Genomic DNA, 20,279 nt, shown 5'->3' with positions numbered 1-20,279 from the left:
TCTAAACTACAACCTCAGAGAGGCTACTTTTCTCTTGTGATAAAATCGTTGCTATAAAGGTGAATTATCAGGAAATGTCATCCTTGACAGAGCAAAACAGGTTAAAGGGGTTTTTAGTCAGACTTTAAGTACATTGTAGTGAAAGAACACTTTTTCAACTTCCAAGCTTGGTTCTTACTTTGTTTAGAATTCAGTTTCTGTTTGCATGAAGATGAAGGTGACATTGTTCCCTACCTTTGGAATTAGCCCCGGGTTGGAATTCTGGCTGTATCTCACCAGCGTTGGGGCCTTGAGCAAACCATGACAACTATTGCAATGACACTGTATGTGCCTCGCCCTCTGCTTTTGACTCTGCCCTTTGTTAGTAAGCTGCTGAACCTCTCCAAACCTCAGGCTTTTCATTTGTGGATTGAAGAGAATAATTGTTATTTGAAAATATTCTTGCAAAGGTTAGAAGGTATAGCTAACCCAATACCTAATGAGTATTTGTATTAGTCAGGATTCTCCAGAGAAACAGAATCAACAGGATGTACACGTGTACACACCCTGTTGGTTGTGTATAAGTACAGATACAGATAGATAGATTGATTGATTTTAAGGAATTGGCTCACGTGACTATGGAGGCTGATGAGTCCTAAATCTGTAGGTAGGCTGGCAGGCTGGAGACCAAGGGAAGAGTTGCAGTTTGAGTCCGAAGGCAGTCTGCTGGCAGAATTCCTTCTTGCTGGGGGGTTCAAGAGAATAATAATAATAATCATGGAGTAGCAATGTAGTTTCCCCTTGGTAGTTAGAATCAGTCACCCCAGCCAGCACAGTAATTCCTTTCTTTGCCTGTTGATTCGGAGGCATGTGGTGCCCAAAGTGGCTAGTCTTAACTTTCAGTTCAGCAGAATCATGTTTCCCGGGGGAAACTTTCCTCCCTTTCAAACTAAAACTTCTAGGTTAACAGAGCATAAGGTCTCAGGGACAAGAAGCAGAAATTTTTCTAGTCAGTTACCAGGAGTAATAGTGAGTAGTGCCACTTCCAGTTCTACCCCTGGTTCCTGGACCTGTGAACCCTGGCTATGGGAGATTATATTGGACACTGATTCAGAGCATATATAGCCTCCTGGAGAACCTTGCCCAGCTTTGCAAGGTGTTGCCCCCTGGTGTTGTAACTGAGTCTTCAGAAGGCCATTCCGCCATTCTGTCAAGCCAGCTGCTTCAGAATGGTGGGGAACAGGGTAAGACAAGTGAATTCCCTGAGGATGGGCCCATTACCACACTTCATTTGCTCTGAAGTGAGTTCCTTGATCAGAGCAATGCTATGTGGAATACCGTAATGGCGGATAAGGCATTCTGTAAGTCCTCAGATGGTAGTTTTGGCAGTAGCGTTGTGTGCAGGGAAAGCAAATCTGCATCCAGAGTAAATGTCTGTCTATTCCAGTAAGAACAAACATGCCCCTGCCATGGTGGAAGCAGGCCAATGTAAGCAGCTGCCACCAGGGAGCTTGCTGATCACCGCATGGAATGGTGTCACATTTGACACTTGGTGTTGGTCCCTGCTGCTGGCAAACTGAGCTTTAGCAGTGTCCATAGCCAGGTCAGCCTTGGTGAGTGGAAGTCTGTGTTGCTGAGCCCGTGGATAACCTCTGTCCCTGCCAAGGCTACTTTTTATTTTTTTGCTGAGGAAGACTTGCCCTGAGCTAACGTCTATTGCCAATCTGCCTCTTTTTTTTTTCACTTGAGGAAGATAGCCCTGAGCTAGCATCTGTGCCACTCTTCCTCCACTTTATGTGGGTTGTCGCCACAACATGGCTAATGAGTGGTGTAGGTCCCTACCTGGGATCTGAACCCACGAACCTGGGCTGCCAAAGTGGCGTGTGCCAAACTTAACCACTATGCCGCAGGGCTGGCCTCCATGGTGACTTTTTTCCTGAGCGCATGGGTCATGACAGGGGCAGGTGGGGAAAGAGGCTGATTCAGTTTGTCTGCTGTATATGTTTGCTTCTTCTTGAACTCCTTCACAATCCATGTCACTTGTTCCTTAAGTCCTTCCTTCAGCCTCTCATGCTTTTACTTTATATTCTTTTCCTGGGCCATTTTATCAGCTGCCTCCTAAGAGCTGTGACTTTCATGTTTTTGCCACAGTCTGTTCCTCAGGGATTTCTTGAGCATCAGCTGAATGTCAGGTGTTTTTTTATGTATTGGGATTATAAACAATGATCTCTGCCCTCACGGAACTTAGGTAATATTTTGAAAAATTATTAAAAAATACTAAATAGTACAATAATAAGTAAATTATTTAATATGCTAGAAAGTGACAGGTACAAATAAAAAAAGAAAATGTTGAGTAGGATGAGAGGGACTGAGAATGCTGAGGGTGGTGTGGTCAGTGCATTGTTAAAGTGGGTGATAAGGATGGACTTCATTGAGAAGGTGACTTATGAGCAAATAATCAAAAATAGTGAAGCAGTTAGCCATGAAGAAACGTGAGGAGCAGCGTTCTTTAGTTGGTATCTTCAAGAATCGGCAGGGAGACCTGTGTCTGGAGCAGGAGCCAGGGAAGAATGGTGGGTTGGGAGAGGAAGTTAGCGAGGTAATGGAGGACAGGTTATGTATAGCTTTGGAGGGCACTAGAGACTTTTGCTTTTACTCTGAGTGAGAAGAAGAGCCATTCAAGGTTATGAACACAAGATCAGCATGATCTGAGCTATGTTTCAAGAATTCTGGCTGCAATGCTGAGAATGGAGTGTAGGCTGGAAGAATTTTTAGGAGACTGTGACAATAATCCAGGCAAGAGATGATGGGGATTTAAATCTAGGGTGATAGCAATGAAGGCGTTCAGATTTCGCATGTATGTTGAAGGTAAAGCTGAGATAATTTCCTAATATATTAGAGAGGAGTGTTAGAGAGCTTTCAAAGAAGAGGAGAAAACAGCAAAGAAACAGAAAGGAATGACTGGTGAGATAGAAGGAAAACCAAGAGAATATGATGGTGTGGAAGTAAGTAAAGAGTGTATTGAGCTCTAGGGAAATGCCACCTGCATCAGATGTTCTGATGCGTAAAATAAGATGTGGTCTGAGAATCGATCATTGTGGAAGTCATCTTCGCTAAATCAATTTTAGCAGGTCCAAAAGTCTTTGTCTTCTTCCCAAATGTTAAATTTTTGGGTTCGTATACCTTATCTACTTGCCAAGCCTTAGAATCCTTGTATCTCTGACTCCACAGTCTGAGCATTTTCAACTATTCCAGGAAATGGAAATTGATCCAAAAAGGCTGGTAAGATTGTTAAGTACAATTTTGCAAGATTCTTTTAAGTTGTACAGCAGTTTGAGTTTTATTCTATAAACCATTGAAGGTTACAGGTAACATGATAAGGTTAATGTTTAGAAAGATAACTCTGGGTCAGAAATGCCTCTAGAAAGAAAAAGGCTGTTTCATACAAATAATGAGTCCCTTGAACTTGCCCCCCTTAGTAATTTTTAGGGTCGGTGCCACATTCCATACTCATTTTCGGCCTGTTATTTCCTTTGGTTATTGAGCAAGTTACAGGATGAAGTCTTTCTATTTACTTAAGTTAATGGATCAACTATATCTACAGTAGTGTTTTCCTCTGTCTTTCACTTTAAAATAGAGTTAAAGTCTTTTCAAATATTAAATGAAACTACAGTATTTCAGCAATGATTTTAACATTTGAATGATACTAGCTGGGGTATGTGGTTCTTCATTCTTCAAGGTGTTTAAGAATATTTCTAGTCTTTTTTGATCAGATGTTTTCTATGTGACCTGAAAAATACTTCATACTGTGTTGAAAAATGTTTAGATTTCTAAGCAACTATTTCATAACTTTGCATTTAGGTCTAATTACATCCATCTCCACAGGTATCTTCTCTTAATGGATCTTCAAGATACAAATGAAAAGCTCTTTTACAGAGTGCTAATGTCTGACATTGAGAAATTCATGCCTATCGTTTATACCCCCACCGTGGGTCTGGCTTGCCAGCAATATAGTTTAGTATTTCGGAAGCCCAGGTATGTAAACTTTTATTTTAAATACAACTTGTTGTGTCTTTATTTATTTATTTTTTGTAGTTTTTGAAATAATTAAAAAAATTATTGAATGAAATTGAAGTTTGGAAAAATCTAAATCAAACTTCATTTGAAAGAACATTAACTATAAATATGTAACATTAAAAAGTATAGTATTTTCTTTCTAGATTTAAGATCGTGGGGAAGTACTTATTTATAAGCCAATTTAGATTTCCTTTTACAGACAATAAATTAACTTGTTTTTTGTCTGGAAAGAAAGTAATTGATCATAATTAAGCTTGTCTTTGAGATGTTAATTACCACTGTTATGTATACATTTTACAAGTTAAAACAAAGATTCCAAATTTTTCTGAAAATGAGTATATTATTTTCTAAATTCAGAGTTGGCATTAAAGTAGTTCTTTTGTTGCTTTCCTTTAAGTGAAATAGTAGTCACCTATAAAGATATATGAAGTATAGAATATAATTTTTCTAAATCCGTAGCTTTACATTATTCATCATATTACTTTAAATACTTTTGAAGCAAGGAACAATTGAAATAAATAAATATTAATACTTTTAACAGCAGCAACAACAAAAGCTCAAGTTGAATATATTTCTGCTAGTTCTGAAATTAAAGATAGAAAAGAAATGTTTATAAGTTTATACCACGAATTTAAAAACCTATTGAAAGTGCCATCATTGAAAGGAATATTTCTTTGAAATGTTTATGGAAATTCTAACTTTTCTATGAGCTTCTGAGAAATCCTAACAACCACAAGAAATGTAGAAGAGCTTAGCTCAAAGCATTTGGGTTGAAGTTAACGTAGCAATCTCAATAGCAACAATTATTTTTTGAGCACTTACTATGTACTAGATGATTTTCTAAAGGCTTGGCATACATTGATGTACATATAAATCTAAGAGCAGAGGGGACAGACAGGGAAATAAACAGTAAGTAAATTGTCTAGAATGTTCAAAGATAATAAGCGTTATGGAGAAAGAAAGAGTGGGGCAGGAATAGGAGGACCCAGAGTGTCAGTTGCCTTGTGGGGGGCGGGGGGGCAGTTGCAATTTGAAAGAGTGGACAGTGTAGGCCTCATTGGAAGGTGGTATTAGAGGAGTGAGAAGGGGTCATGTAGACACAAGGGGAAACGTGCCAGGCAGGAGGAATGGCCGTGCCAAGGCCGGACATGAGAATGTGCCCGGAGATGGAGAGCTACTGAGAGACCAGTGTGGCTGGAGTGGAGCCGGAGGAGGTGGAGTAGGAGGTGAGGTCACAGGTGCAAGATGAACGGGAGGGGACAGAACCTGTGGTTTTTGCAGGCTATTTTAAAGAACCGTGGCTTTTCCTGTTAGTTAAATGGGTAGAAGAATCAGGTAGGCTGGTTGGCAGTGAGAGATGATGGTGGCTCAGAGTGGGAGGGTAGCAGTGGAATTAGGGGTAAGAGTTCAGATTCTGGATAAAGATAAAGAAATCACGAGGATTTCCTGTTGGATTGGAGGCTTCCTAGAGCAGTGGTTAAGAGTATTGACTCTGGAGTGGATTACCTTTTACTTAGTTTTACCACTTGTTTTAGTTTTGAATAAATTATTTAATCTTTCTGTGCTTCAGTTTCCTCCTCTGTAACATGGGGATAATACTAAAGCCCACCATCCTTTATCCACCTTTTTTTTTTTTTGCTGAGGAAGATTTGCCCAGAGCTAACCTCCTTGCCAATCTTCCTCTGTTTTTTAGTATGTGTGCTGCCAGCACAGCATGGCTGCTAACAGAGCAGTGTAGGTCCATGTCCGGGAACTGAACCCTGGGCCACCAAAGTAGACTGTGCTGAACTTCACCACTAGGCCACTGGGGCTGGCCCTATCCACATTTTTAAAATCTGAAACTTTGAAAACCAAAACATTTGAAAAATCTCATTTGGGACAAAACCTGGTCTATCTGAACCCATTTGGTGGCAAAACTTGAACTAATTCACATGAGGATATTTTATAGTATTTATCTGATTGTATCATTTGTTTTTTTAAGAAGTATTAATATATTTGATTACAGGGGCGTTGTCAGAAATAAATAAGTTAGATAGATAAAGGAGAGAAGGGAGTGGGAACAGGTGAGGCAGAAGGTAGCAGAGCGTTTGTAGCAAAATGCTCACAAATGTTGAAACTAGGTGGAGGTATTCTTTCAACTTTTCCGCTGTATTTGAAATTTGAGTAAAGGAATGCTTTGTTAACAGAGAAAGTAAAATTTCTAAAACCATTTATCTATGATCTCTTTATGACAGTTTTCTTCATGTTGATTTTGTGTGTGTGTTTGTGTGTGTGTGAGGAAGATTTTCCCTGAACTAACATCCGTTGCCAATCCTCCTCTTTTTTTGCTTGAGGAAGATTTGCCCTGAGCTAACATCTCTTGTCAATCCTCTTCTTTTTTTGCTTGAGGAAGATTAGCCCTGGGCTAACATCTGTGCCAGTCTTCCTCTATTTTTTTGTATGTGGGGTGCCTCCACAGCATAGCGAACGAATGGAGTAGGTCTGCACCTGAGATCGGAATCTGCGAACGCAGGCTGCCTAAGTGGAGTACACGAAACTCTAACCGCTTGGCCACAGGGCCACCCCCCTTCATGTTGATTTTTAACATGTATACTTTATTAACCTTTTGATGACCTTGAAGTTTCTTTTTGTTTGTTTTGCTTTTTTTTTTGCTGAGGAAGGTTTGTCGTGAGGTAACATCTGTTGCCAATCTTCCTCTTTTTGTATATGAGCTGCTGCCGTAGCATGGCCACTGACAAGTGGTGTGGGTTTGCACCCAGGAACTGAATCCGGGCCACCAAAGCAAAGTGCACCAAACTTAACCACTAGGCCACCAGGGCTGGCCCTGGAAGTTCTTTAGCAGAGCAATTCTCATGGCTTCTCCCATGATTGTAAAAAAAGGAACTTGTGTGAAAATGTATGTGGCATATATTTAGACATTGTATTTAATTAGAAAAGAAATTGTGATTGCGTTTGAGTAATGTTGGATCCTTCAGGCATCAGTTAACACATAGGTATTCTTTGTTTTTTTAAGCCAAAGTTGACAAATGTCTATTAAACCTCTCCTACTGCAACAGCAGGCATTCTAAGACATTCAGGCAGTGAGCAGGAGGATGATCCCTCTTACTATATTTGCTTTATGGATTTGGCAGTAGCAGTTAGGGACGTAATTAGTGAAAGTGGTGGGTTAATACAATACTGAGCTTACTGTAGCTGCAAACACGTGTATCTTTTGATCTCATACTTTTTCATTTATCTTAATCATATGATACTTTTCTGTAGATAGATATTTATTTTTCATTTGGGATATGGCGTTAAAATCTGGCTAGGTATCCAAAAATGAATTCTTATATGAATAACTCTACTTCCAAAATATTTTTCCTAAGGTATGATGCTGGAATATCCATTTATTGGTTTTGTGTGGAATTTCTTTTCTCTTTGGCATAGATACTTTGTGTAGGTTTTTCAAGATGTCGTGGATAATGATTTTTAAGAATGTTGTTGAATTCGCTTGGAATAACTCATTCCCATGTGCCCATAATATTTTAATTCTTGCAGAATTTCCAATATTTGGTAGTACAATATGTTTACGTCAGCACAACTAATTGTGGCTAATTTGTAGATAGAGGTATGATTTTTGGAAGCTAGAGACAATTCTTTTTGTATTTTTGTAGAGCCCTGAGCCTATTGTGTTACTTAAATTACTTGCATTCTGTGAAACATTTTTTTAAAAGAAAACTTTTGTGCAAATTGATAATGCAGGTAGGTGTAGAGGACAGCTAAAGCAGATTTACGTCATTTCTTTGGAAGTATTTCTTCCTGCTATATTTTACACTACATTTTCCAAGAATCTCTCCCTCTCTCATGAGTTCTTATTAACTACGTATTATTTTACCATGCCCTTGGTATTAATCACGTGCCTACGTTTGATATTTCTAATGTTCTATCAAAGTACTCTTAGTCTCTTTTTAAAATTTTTTTGAGGCATAATTGACAGATAATATTATATTAGTTTCAGGTGTACAGCATGCTGATTTGATATTTGTATATATTGCAAAATGATCACCACAATAACTCTAGTTAACATCTATCACTATACATAGTTACAAAAATTATTTTTCTTGTGATGAGAACTTTGAAGATGTCTCTTAGTAACTTTCAAATATGCAATGCAGTGTTATTGACTATGGTCACCAGGCTGTGTATTACATCCCCATGACTTATTTATTTTGTAACTGGAAATTTATACCTTTTGACTCCCATCACCTACTTTGCTCATCCCGCACTCCCCACCTCTGGCAACTACCAATCTGATCTCTATATCTGTGGGTTCAGTTTTTGTTTCCCTTGTTGTCTTTTGTCGGCATTTTGTTATTCATTTACTCCCAACTAGATTGTAAACATCTAGAGAGAAGGCATCATATTTTATAAATTATTCCTGTATTTCCCATGGTGTTTAAACTTGGAGCCTGGTTGGTGCTGAATTAATATATGTTTGCTACCTCATAGAAATAGTAACTTAATATTACTCTATTCAGCCACTCACATAGAATCAAGCTGTAAGGAAGTAAAATTTAGATTAAATATAGACAATAAAACTTTACACTCATATTATGCTCCTTTCATCTACTCATCTTTATGGAGTAGGTCACTGATAGGATTTTGGCAAAAAGGATTAGCTAATGAAACAGTTTGTTGATGATAGTTTTTTAAAAAAGCATTCCCCAGTTCTGATCTGACTAGTACCATTATTGATTTGCCAAAAGCTAAGGTGAAAAAAGAATTCAGTGCTCAACTTAATTGAAGAAAACCTGAATTAAATAAAATTAAACAGGATTCTTTGCTGTAAGAGTTCTCAGAATAATACCTATTTTGCAAGATTTTTGGAGGATGGGATTAGATTTAATATAGATGATATATGTAGCATGACTCTTGGTACAAAGTAGCTGTTCCCAAGGAGTGGTTATTACAACTGATACTATAAGTCCCAGGTTTCTTGATCACTAAATGGATGATGGTATCATTTATCGAGTTTTAGAGTAATGGAATATGTAAGGGAAATAGAAAGTTCTTTTCAGGACACGTTGAGTTTTTTTTTGAGGAAGATTAGCCCTGAGCTAACATCTGCTGCCAATCCTCCTCTTTTTGCTGAGGAAGCCTGGCCCTGAGCTAACATCCGTGCCCATCTTCCTCTCCTTTATATGTAGGACGCCTACCACAGCATGGCTTGCCAAGCGGTGCCATGTCCGCACCCGGGATCCTAACCCGTGAACCCTGGGCCAACAAAGCAAAACGTGCCCAGGATGTGTTGACTTTTAAAAAGGTCTTTGGGACTTCCAAGTAGGGGGAATCTAGTAGGCAATTAAATGTATGGACCTGAAACTTAGTAGATAATGTACTTAAAGTTCCTAGTATTTTAACTCACGCATTCTGTGTGCTACACAAATGGTACCTGTTTTGATTTTGACAATGATGAAGATTCTCAACAAGACTAATTGTCAAAGAGAATCAGTCAATAAGAAGATGTTTTGGTTTTTGGCTTTATTTTTTCCCACAAACTTCCTAGACAAATGCATAAAAGGAACTATTAAGATGAACCAAAGCAAAATACTGAAATAGTTTTTCTACATTTTTGATTTGTCTGTATGCATAGTTTCTTTGGAATTCCAAAAAGGACTTGGAGTAGAGTATTCACTATTTAAATTGTGAGCTTATTTCAAATAATAAGCTCTCCTTATTATTCCGTGTGCAATTTCATTTGAGGGCGTATGTCTAGTAATATAGAAATGGCCATAATTATGACCGTGATTAGACCATGATTAGACATGGAGATTGTTTACTCATACAGAAACACGGTTTCTGCAGGTGTGCCAAAAGTGCAGCAAACTTTGTAGTCTTATAAGGCGAAAACGTCAGTTTTAATTGATATTCGGTTTGTGAAATAGCGTAAGAAAAGAAGATTAAAAGGAATGAATCTAAAAAGAAACCTTCCCAAAGCTAATACTCCTTTAACCCTAAGAATGTTCTCATTATATAGTGCATATTATAATTATAACTATCAAATGAGCAGTTAATAGAATGGAAACTTTCATATTGTTCTTGTTTTATAAATTTTCTCATTTTAAATCTAGCTGGTTTTCTTAAACATAATCTGTTTTTACTATGCACTATACAGGTATATGATGGCAATTTTACTTTTAAGTTAGAAGCACTTCAGTAACTCAGTGAGTAATTATAAATAAAGAGGGTTTAAGTTGCTTATGGAAAAGAAACATGATTTCACAGCCAGTTTTAGTAGCTGTCGGTGAAATGTTTACCCGTTGAAGTGGGCTGTGGCACTCTCAATAGTTTCGTGCTAGTTGGTACTGGGCATTGTGATGTAAACTGCCAAGTGATCTGGTGCCCAGGGGTTAGCTGGCATCTCTTGCTCTCCTGGGTCCGCTCACTCCCAGAGCTCTGGGTGTTTCTGGGAAGGGTTGAGTGGAGGTCCTAAACCTCTCAGTAGTCCTGGATACCAGAGCTGCCCAGGTGAACCAGGACTATTCTTCACTGGATTTGTCTTTCTTCAGTGAAGCCACTTTAGAATCTTTAGAAATATTTAGGAGACTTTGGAGGACCAGGGAATATTTTTGGCTTATAGCTCTGGTTTAGTTTGTAATTTTTATTTTTACTGTATTAGAATTTTCCACATCTCTAGAAATTCAGATAATTGATATTTAAGAGAGCAACTAATTTTTTATTCCATCTAGAAAAGTGGTCATTTTAATGTTAGATATTGATAAGCTTTTCACCATTTACCTACAGTGGTAAACCTTTGATTTTGATTTGTACACATTCCAAAATGTTTTGTTCATTTATTTCATTTCCCTTGAAATAGGCCTAATATTTGCATCTACCCTATTTTAAAGTATGAGAAAAGGTGCTACAGGATGGAATTTTTTTCCACAGATATAAAACAAGGTAGATAGAATGTCTGGACTAGTTCAAGTTTCTTAACTGTTACCTCAATTGATTTTTTAGAGATAATTATTTGCAAAGAGTTAATTTCATTTATTATGGAGCTGTAGATGATTTCTTGAACTACTAATTCAAATTGATTATTTTTTTTGAGCAAGACTAAATGTCGTATTTATGAAAATGTGTATGTGACCTGCGCTAAATGGGAATGTGATAGAGTATCCTATATCTTAAGTACTGGAAGTTAAGTGTGTACCCAGAAGTAATTTAAAATACCAAACTATCTTCTTTCCTAAGTATTGCCTTAATTAGGAAAAATTTGGAGAGTGGAAAAAATGTGGGCATGGTTCAGACATTAATTCTTCGCATCAAGATCTAAGGATTGTGTAAATATGTGTTTAGACATAGAAATCTTTTTAGCAAGGCAGTGAAACATCTTTTACTATAGCAGACTCTTAAAAGTGTAAAGTAACAGTTCATCGAGTTTCCTTATTCATCTGGAGACTTTAGGTATGGAAAACTTGAATGGAAATTTAAGTTTAGGATCCAAAAATAACTTTGCCACAAGCTGTGTGGTACAGCCAGGTGTTTTTATTTTAGTTTACACCTAGCATATGGAAAATTAAGAAAAATTGCCAAGTTTATCTCAGGTAGTTTTTATGAAAGTGTACTAATTTGGGCATTATTATATATTTTTAAGGATTATCAATCCTAGTGTTCATTATTGAAAATAGATAATTTTTAAACAGTGTGGCAGTGGTTCTTTATCTCACATCCCCAGATCACATCTGGAATGTTGTGTTTAGTTTTGGATGCTTATTTTTCAAGGGTCCTTTGCAAACTGACGTATATGGAGAAGAGTGACAGAGCAGTGACAGTTATTGAAAACTTGTTACAGGAAAAAGAGCTGGAGGAAATAGAAATGTGTAGCCTAAGAGAAAAGACTTGAAAAGGATATAGTTCAGTCTGCAATTATTTGAAAGCTTTTCATGTGAAGAAAGAGTGTCCTTGCATGGTACAGCCTCAGAATGTAGAACTGAGTCAGAGGGTGGAAGATATTACAGAGATAAGGAGTCATTCACTTCAGTGTGAAGGCAGCTTCTCTGGTCACTTACCTATCTGACACTGGAATCGACTTCCTTATCACTGGAAATATTCACGTGGTTTGGACAATCATTGGTCATACAAATTGTAAATGAGTTTCTTGCATCAGGTGTGATTGTAAAATAGTTGAATTTTAAAGTCTCTTTTAGCTAGAAAATTCTGTGGATTTTTAAAAGAGCAGCCTACAGATGAATAATTTCAGGTGTTTGGAACACCTCACAACTCGTAAATCATTTCAAATAATCCTTCTTTCCAATTCAGAAAGTTTTTTAGTAAAAACTTTTAATCACAATTTTAGGAATCATTAAAAATAGATTTTCAAGTAAGAAGGATTTTAAACAGATTTAAAGTAATTTGCTGACACATCTCATTAAAATTCCTACTCCCTTCCCGAAACGAGCACATAAACACATGGCATTTCACACAGCTGTATTCTGGCCAGAATGTTTTGGTTTCAACATTTCTGCAATTTGAATGGATGAAAAGTTTAATGTTGACATTTTCTTATTTGAGGTAACTACATTCTTCTAGTTTAATTTTTATTTTTTTGTAGTTTTTTCAGACTGTGTGTTCTCTATATGCTTTTAAACTCTGGTTTATTTTTATATGTTTTCCTTGTCTTAGTTGCAGTTTAGCTAGTAGAGAAATCATTAGGAAGAGTTTCCTCTGAGGCAGTGCGCCCACCCTCCCCCCCCCCCCCCCCCCCCCCCCCCCCCCCGCCACCGGCCTCTCCGCCCAAATTGAAGTTGAGGAGAAGTAGCCAGGTTAGAGTTCGCTTTTATTATCCTTTCCAGAATTTCCTACATGCTTCTCAGGAATGCTTCTGAAAATTTGGACCTTTGTTTTCTTGACAAAACGATCTCTATTTAATATCATCTAAGAATTCTTTTATATGCCTTTAAACATGTTGGATATTTTATACCTAGGCAATCTTACAGTATAAATTGTAACTTTTTAAAGGCATAATTGAAATTGTCAATTTTAGCTCAATACTGTATATTTTATAATAATATTTTACCTTTACTGTAATAAAATTTATAAAATATTTAATAGAATTCCAAATTATGTAATTATCTACTTAAAATAAATCATAAAGGTTATTGAATTTCATTTCTAAGCAAAGAAATTTCTCATTTAACAGTATGAATCCTAGTTCTTAATATGATTGGTGGTTGAATGAATGGCATTTATAATAATTTGGAGGGTATCATATTTTACAAAAATAGTGCTGCCTTGTGAAATAAAACATTTTCACTATGAAATGAGGTAATTTATTTTAAAAGCTGAAAATCTGAAAGTATGTTATTTCCCTAATGGAAAGTTAATTTTTATTGACAATGTGCCAAATAAATGCCATCTGTCTGATGAATTCAGTATTACCTTAGGATGCTTTCCAGTGTTTCTAACGTGGAAAATACTTTGGGCTTTAAGTATCAGAACAAAATCTATTAATTTGTATTTAATTAATTGGTATGCTCATACTAGTTTTAAAGTGAATAATGAAGAACTTATCTAAAATTATTTTTATGTACATTTTCAGTTCACATTTATTTGGAAACAAATGGTGAGTTGTAGTATGTGGAGATGGAATTATTAACATTTGGTAGTTGTTGATTTTTTAATCGACTCATTTTATAATTGAAAACAGACATTCCAAGGAACTCAGTCTCACCCAGGTAGTAAGTGCCAGTCTTGGGACTTGAACTCATGTTTTCTACCTTCTAGTCCTCTCTATTAGCTAGAGTTCTCCAGAGAAACAGAACTAATAGTGAGTGTGTGTGTGTGTGTGCACACCTACAGGGAGAGATTTATTTTAAGGAATTGGCTCACGCAATTGTGCGGATGGCAAGTCCAAAATCTGCAGGGTAGACCAACAGGCTGGAGACCCAAGGAAGAGCTGATGCTGCAGTTGACTCCAAAGATTAGTCAGCTGGCAGAATTTCCTCTTCATCGGCAAAAGGCCTTCAACTGATTGGATGAGGCCCATCTGCATTCTGGAGGGTAATCTGCTTTACTCAGAGTCTACCAAGTTAAATGTAAATCTCGTCTAAAAAATACCTTCACAGAAACATCTAGAATAATGTTTGACCAAATATCTGGGTACCATGCCTAGCCAAGTTGACACATAAAATTACCTGTCACATTGTCCCAGACCAGTTTTGAGTCTTAGATTGATTATGTTTTCTGCCTTGGGTCTGAGTTATTCAGACAAGCTGCACACTTATTTAGCTTCTTGGACAATTCCTCATTGACTAATATGTGTTCTGCTTCTCAGAAGCTAAAATTATATATTAGGTTTGTTAATTAAGATTATTCTCCCAAATACTGGAGTATTTACATGTAAAGAATTTCATGTATTGCTTTCTAGAAGAGCTTGATCCTAATAGATATTTCATAGAAATATTGTTCAAATATGGTTTCACTTTTAAAAGTCTCTGGGCCAGCCCGAGTGGCCTAATGGTTAAGTTCAGTGTGCTCTACTGTGGCGGCCCAGATTTCGTTCATTATTTCTTGTCTCTTTCGTTTCTTTAACAGAAATTTATTGAGTATCCACTGCTTGCCAGGCACTTCACTAATCTGACTATTGGTAAATAAAGACATAGTTTCTGCCTTTGTGGAATTTACAGGTAATATTCAAGTGAACAAAAAAAATACATGAGTCCAGCTTGTGCGATGAAGGAAATGAACAAAGGACATTGATGAAGAAAGGGAATTCCCTTTCATAGTGTAGTCAGGGGTGTGTCACTGACACCTAAAGGATGAGGACTTGGCTTGTTGGCTTGTGAAAACCAGAAAAAAATGAATTTGAGGCTGAGGAAATAGTATGTTCCAAAGGTCTGGAGGTGGGGAGGGTGGCATGAGATGAGGTGTGAGATAGACAGGAGTCACATGCAGGCCTTTGTGGGTCATAGCAGAGTTTCATTGTTATTCTTTTTTTTTTAAAGATTTTATTTTTCCTTTTCCTCCCAACCCCCCCCCCCCCCCCCCCGGTACATAGTTGTGGGTCTTTCTAGTTGTGGCATGTGGGATGCTGCCTCAGCATGGCCTGATGAGCGGTGCCATGTCCATGCCCAGGATTTGAACCGGTGAAACCCTGGGCCGATGCAGTGGATTGCAAGAACTTAACCACTTGGCCACAGGGCTGGCCTCAAAAGAATCTCTCTTTTTTTTTTTTTTGAGGAAGATTAGCCCTGAGCTAACATCTGCTGCCAATCCTTCTCTTTTTTCTGAGGAAGCCTGGCCCTGAGCTAACATCCATGCCCATCTTCCTCTACTGTATGTGTGGGATGCCTACCACAGCATGGCTTGCCAAGCGGTGCCATGTCTGCACCCAGGATCTGAACCGGCAAACCCCAGGCCGCTGAAGTGGAACGTGTGAACCTAACCGCTGCGCCACCGGGCCGGCCCCTCATTGTTATTCTTAATCCATTTGGGAAGCCACTGACATATTTGAAGCAGAGGAATAATAGCACCCAATTGAAGTTTTAAAAGATCATTTTGGCTGCTATGTGGATAAAAGATTGGAAATTTGGGACTCGAATGGAAATGGGAAGACCAGTAGGAAGACTGTTGTGACATTGGCTCCCCTTCTATCAATGCTAGTCACTTTAAGTGGACTTGGTCTTGATATGGAGCAAGGAAATCAAGAAGGCTATAAGCTAACACAGTTTCCAATTGCAGTAAGCAATTCACATGGGAATAACTCGACCATCTCTTAGTCCTGCAGTGATGGCTGTAAGTGAGGTGATGTGGATATACAACACCTAGTGTACTTACCTTGACCCTAAAAACATTAGCAGGGCATAAGAAGACCTGCTGTATGTAAGAATTGCTCAAGCTTGCAGGCTTAGAACAGTTCATTTTATTTATAATCCAAGTCAGTACTCTTAGCATCTTGTCCTTCGTCCAATGCACAAATCCATCCTGAACCAACCCTTTCTTCCCCCTCAAGGAGGAGCCAACTAGACTGTGTTTTACACTGCCACTAAATACTGTTCATGTCATTTCTGTGCACCATTGTTTAAATGGAAACATTATTAATGTGGGGGTAGTGTTCTATAACTCTGTCTGCAGAGTTCAGCCTCAGCTGGACCTTCTGCTCCATAGAGTTGAACTCCAGCTCTGTTCTTGGCTCATCTCACTCTTGTGGTTGCAAGAATGTAAACATCACAGCCTTACCCTCCTTATCTGATATATTCGTCTCCATGTCCCCTATGAATTTCTTGGCTTAACATTTTGTTCCATGGGCTAAACCTTATGCATTTCTCCTCTTTAATATATTTCCTTTTTAATCTGCACAACTCAGTGCAGTGATCCACTCCACCCACTAAAATGTCAGTGCTCTCTAACGTTTTCTTCTGGGTCCTGTTTTCTTTTTATTCTGTTACTCCTCAGCCTGACATCCTAGTCCCTCAGGTTTCTTAACATTGTCAGGTGCAACACCATCCACTCAGTCACCTGAAGCAGACACCTCAGAGGTACTCAGGACTTTTTTCCCCTTCCTTTCCCTTTTGAGCCTTGTCAGTTTTGCCTCTTAATTATCTGTTGAATCTCTCTCATCCATTCGATCCCATTGCCACTCTTTTAGATTAGGCCCTTCTCACTTCAGAAGAGAATGAGTTTTCAAAAAGGGATGTCTAATTATGTCACTTTCCTGACTAAGATGATTGAAGTACTCTTCATTTCCCCCATCGTAACATTTAAATTCCTCAGCATGGCATTCAAGGGTTTTTGTAGTCTGGCTCCTCTACCCACCTCTCTGTCTTCATTTTTGCCCCTTCCTCCTCTCCACACCTGGCTCTGCGCCCCAAGTTGAGTGTTCCCAAAACTCCTGGGTGCTTTCACAGCCTATAGCACACTGACATAGTAACTGACTTTCTTTTTTGTCTATCTGACTGTCTCTTGACTGTTTTTTTCTTGAGGGCAGCAACTCTGTATCCTTCACTTCTACCCCAGAACCTAGTGGAACTAGCACAGTCTTTGTTGAGTGGATAAGTGGGCAATAAAGCATGAATAAACATTGCCAGCCTAGGACATATGTGCTTTGGACCTGAAGAGGCATGCTGTAAATCTCTTTATTGCATCTTATTAACTGTGTGATCTTTGGTCTGTAACATAAATTCCCTAAGATTTAATTTTGTCTGTAAAATGAGTATTGTTATTGTATTTAATTAAGATGATCTTTCTTAAACCTGTCTTTTGACAGCAGGTGTAGAGCAGAAATTAAAAACTGATTTATCTGACGTTCAGGTGTACCTACAGTTCTCAAATATCAAATTCTTATGAAGCAGAACTTTCTTTTTCTGAGTACTGAAACTTAGTTTAACACTGACTACAGTAGTTATAATTGACACATAATCAATTATGATGTTATAAAATGTAATTAGGAAAATACAAGAATAGGAAAGGATGGGTATCATATGAATCATCAACTCTAATTATATTTTTAGGATTAGAAGATTTCAAAAAAACTATATACAAATATAAGTTATATATTATAAATATAATTAATGAAGACACTAGCAAATCAAGTCATATAAAAATTACTGAAGACATGTTTTTATAAGTATTCATAGAACACAAAGGAAGTTTATACGTTATTCTGCCTTGTGACCAGTAGATTTGGTACGTCCAAGGAAATACAAATATTCCTGAAAACAAATGTAAAGTTTTAAGTCTAAGCAATAATTTAAACTATATGAAGTTTCTCAAGGAAGAATTCACCCAGAAAAAAATCTGTTTGATATTAGGGAATTCTCTTTTTTCACATAAGATGGGCTCACTAATTTTTCCAATAAGATAAATGAAATACTAATGTCGCATACTTCTTTTTGCAAAGAATATTTCTGTACTAAATTTAGCTTCTGATTTATTATCTTGCAGTTATAAGACATTCCTAGCATGTGACTGTTAGAGTCTTGGCTATGGCAGTGTGGTTTCTTTTTCCTTTAGTACTCTACATTACTCCTTACATAGCAAAATGGAGCACATAGTTCACTAAATAATGTGGAAAATTGTACTGATGAAGTGCATTTTATTTAACATAAAAAAGGAAGTAATTTGAACACTGCATATCACTAGCATGAGCAATACCAAGGAGTATATAGAGAGCAGCTTTCTTCTTGCTTTTATTTGGAATGAGATACGTGCCCCTAAAAATAAAAAATACAAAACGATTCCAGAGGACACTCTTCTTCACTCCTTCCCCACGGAAAACCGCCAATGACTATGGTGGGAAGAATTCCCTGTGGTTGGAAAATGGATGAATAAGTTGCTGGAAGTCTCATTTATGCATTAAGCTAGTTGAGTCAGTTTAAGAAACCTTTTATACGAAGGATTTCTGTTGTCCAAGTATCTGCTAACTGCCACTTTGAATTTGTGTGAAACCTTTCCTCCACTCACACGCCCCGGGTCAATAGGCAAATAATTGCTGAGCGGAGAATACACGTCTCAGTTTGACACTGTAACAGTCCGGCGAACTGTTCTCAGTGAAGTTGATTTTTTTCAGCCTGACTTGCAGGCATTCATAGCTTAACATTATATCTGTTTTTTTTTTTTTTTTTTTAATCAGGATCTATATGAGAAAGAAATGCCAAATAGAGAAGGCTCTTCTATAAATTTTATTAAAATTTCCATTGGAAACAATGCCTAATATATTGTTCAATGTCCTGTATATAAAGACCCATTTGATAAATTCCTCTCAAGATTGAAAAAAATGCTTTTGTTTTCCTTTTCCAGATGCAGTGGTCTACTTGCTTTTGTTAGACTTGAGAACCAACCCTGTTTTCACTCCTGGGCTTTGGTTCTATGTTGCACTCAATTGCACTAGTTTTCTGTAGACCATCTTGTTTTTCCTGTCTGTCCTCCAGGGTGGGGTGGCATTCTGCAGCTCAGAGAAAGCAGTAAAGCCTGCCAGTCTTCTGGATCTCTGTGCTTTCTGTCATTTTTCTATGATTTGAATGTTTGCGTGGTTTTCCTGAATCTATAAGTTGTATTAGTTACTGCCACAAACCTTTCTTAATTTAGTCAAAACATTTATCAATTTATTGATTCTGTTTTAGTTTAGTTTAAAATTAAAAAAGCCCGGAAATTAAAACTATCATTTCAGTCTTTGTTTTATTTTAATGCTTTCTAAGCACCAATCCTCTTTGTGTTGTTGATTTCAAGTTCTTTGATAAATACTCAGTAGTGGGATGGCTGGATCATATGGTATTTCTATTTTTAATTTTTTGAGAAATCTCCATACTGTTTTCCATAGTGGCTATACCAGTTTGCATTCCTACCCTTTTCTCCATAACCTCTCCAACATTTGTTATCTTTTGTCTTGGTGATTATACCCATTCTAACGGGTGTAAGGTGATATCTAAATGTAGTTTTGATTTACACTTCCTTGATCATTGGTGATTTTGAGCATCTTTTCACATGCCTATTGGCCATCTGTATATCATCTTTCTAAAAATGTCTGTTCATATGCTCTGCCCATTTTTTGATTGGGTTGTTTGCTTTTTTGTAGTTCAGTTGTATGTAAAAGAGACATCTTTTATTTGAATGAGATCATATTAAATTTTCATTTGAAGATTTCTTTTTTCCCAATAGACGTATTCTAACTATTGAGAATAGCTGGAAACATATGCTTTTCATTAAATATTTGAGGGAAAAAAGCCATTTTCAATGCATGGTTCTTTTGCCTTATGTGGGTGTCTTCCTCAAGACTGAAACTACCTCCCACTGATCCACTCTATATTGTACCTGAATCCAGAACCAAAATAGCCTCGTTCTGGTGACACAGTTCACTTGTAACAGGAATATGTGAAAGACAGAGCAAGGCAAGCCCTACCAAATCCAATAAAATCTAAAAAGTTTTGCACCTTGGGACAATGCATTATAGTAAAATTCAGGATAGATAATTTGGTGTCTTTCTTATGTAAAATAGAAGGTCTAGTGTGAAAGGAGATAGAGAAAGAGAATCTTCATGAGTGGATTCATCTTTGGAGAAACACATCAGGTCTTAGGAGATCAGTTTTAGGAAAGAGACATATGGGAAGTAAATATCTGGAGAAATTGATTCCCTTAAAACTATTCATGCATTTGTACCCCTTGGAAAGTCTTCTCAACCATACCTGTCAATCTTAGGGCTCTAAGAGCAAGTGTTCCAAGAGACAGGAGGTGGAGCTGCTAGTTTC

At 37.5% G+C, this 20,279-nt stretch overlaps 1 protein-coding gene across 5 annotated transcripts in view; it reads left to right on the top strand.

Moving 5' to 3' along the window:
• ME1 (malic enzyme 1) overlaps positions 1 to 20,279 on the top strand; it is a 252,844-nt gene that overhangs the window by 100,368 nt on the left and 132,197 nt on the right. For all 5 annotated transcript variants that reach the window (XM_070225215.1, XM_070225218.1, XM_070225214.1 and 2 more), the window contains one exon: positions 3,865 to 4,014. In XM_070225215.1, coding sequence (XP_070081316.1) covers positions 3,865 to 4,014 — 150 coding nt within the window. The remainder of the gene's footprint in view (positions 1 to 3,864; positions 4,015 to 20,279) is intronic.

This window comes from Equus caballus, chromosome 10, assembly GCF_041296265.1.
Source record: "Equus caballus isolate H_3958 breed thoroughbred chromosome 10, TB-T2T, whole genome shotgun sequence".
Lineage (NCBI taxonomy): Eukaryota > Metazoa > Chordata > Mammalia > Perissodactyla > Equidae > Equus > Equus caballus.
This window is presented reverse-complemented; position numbering and strand designations above follow the sequence as displayed.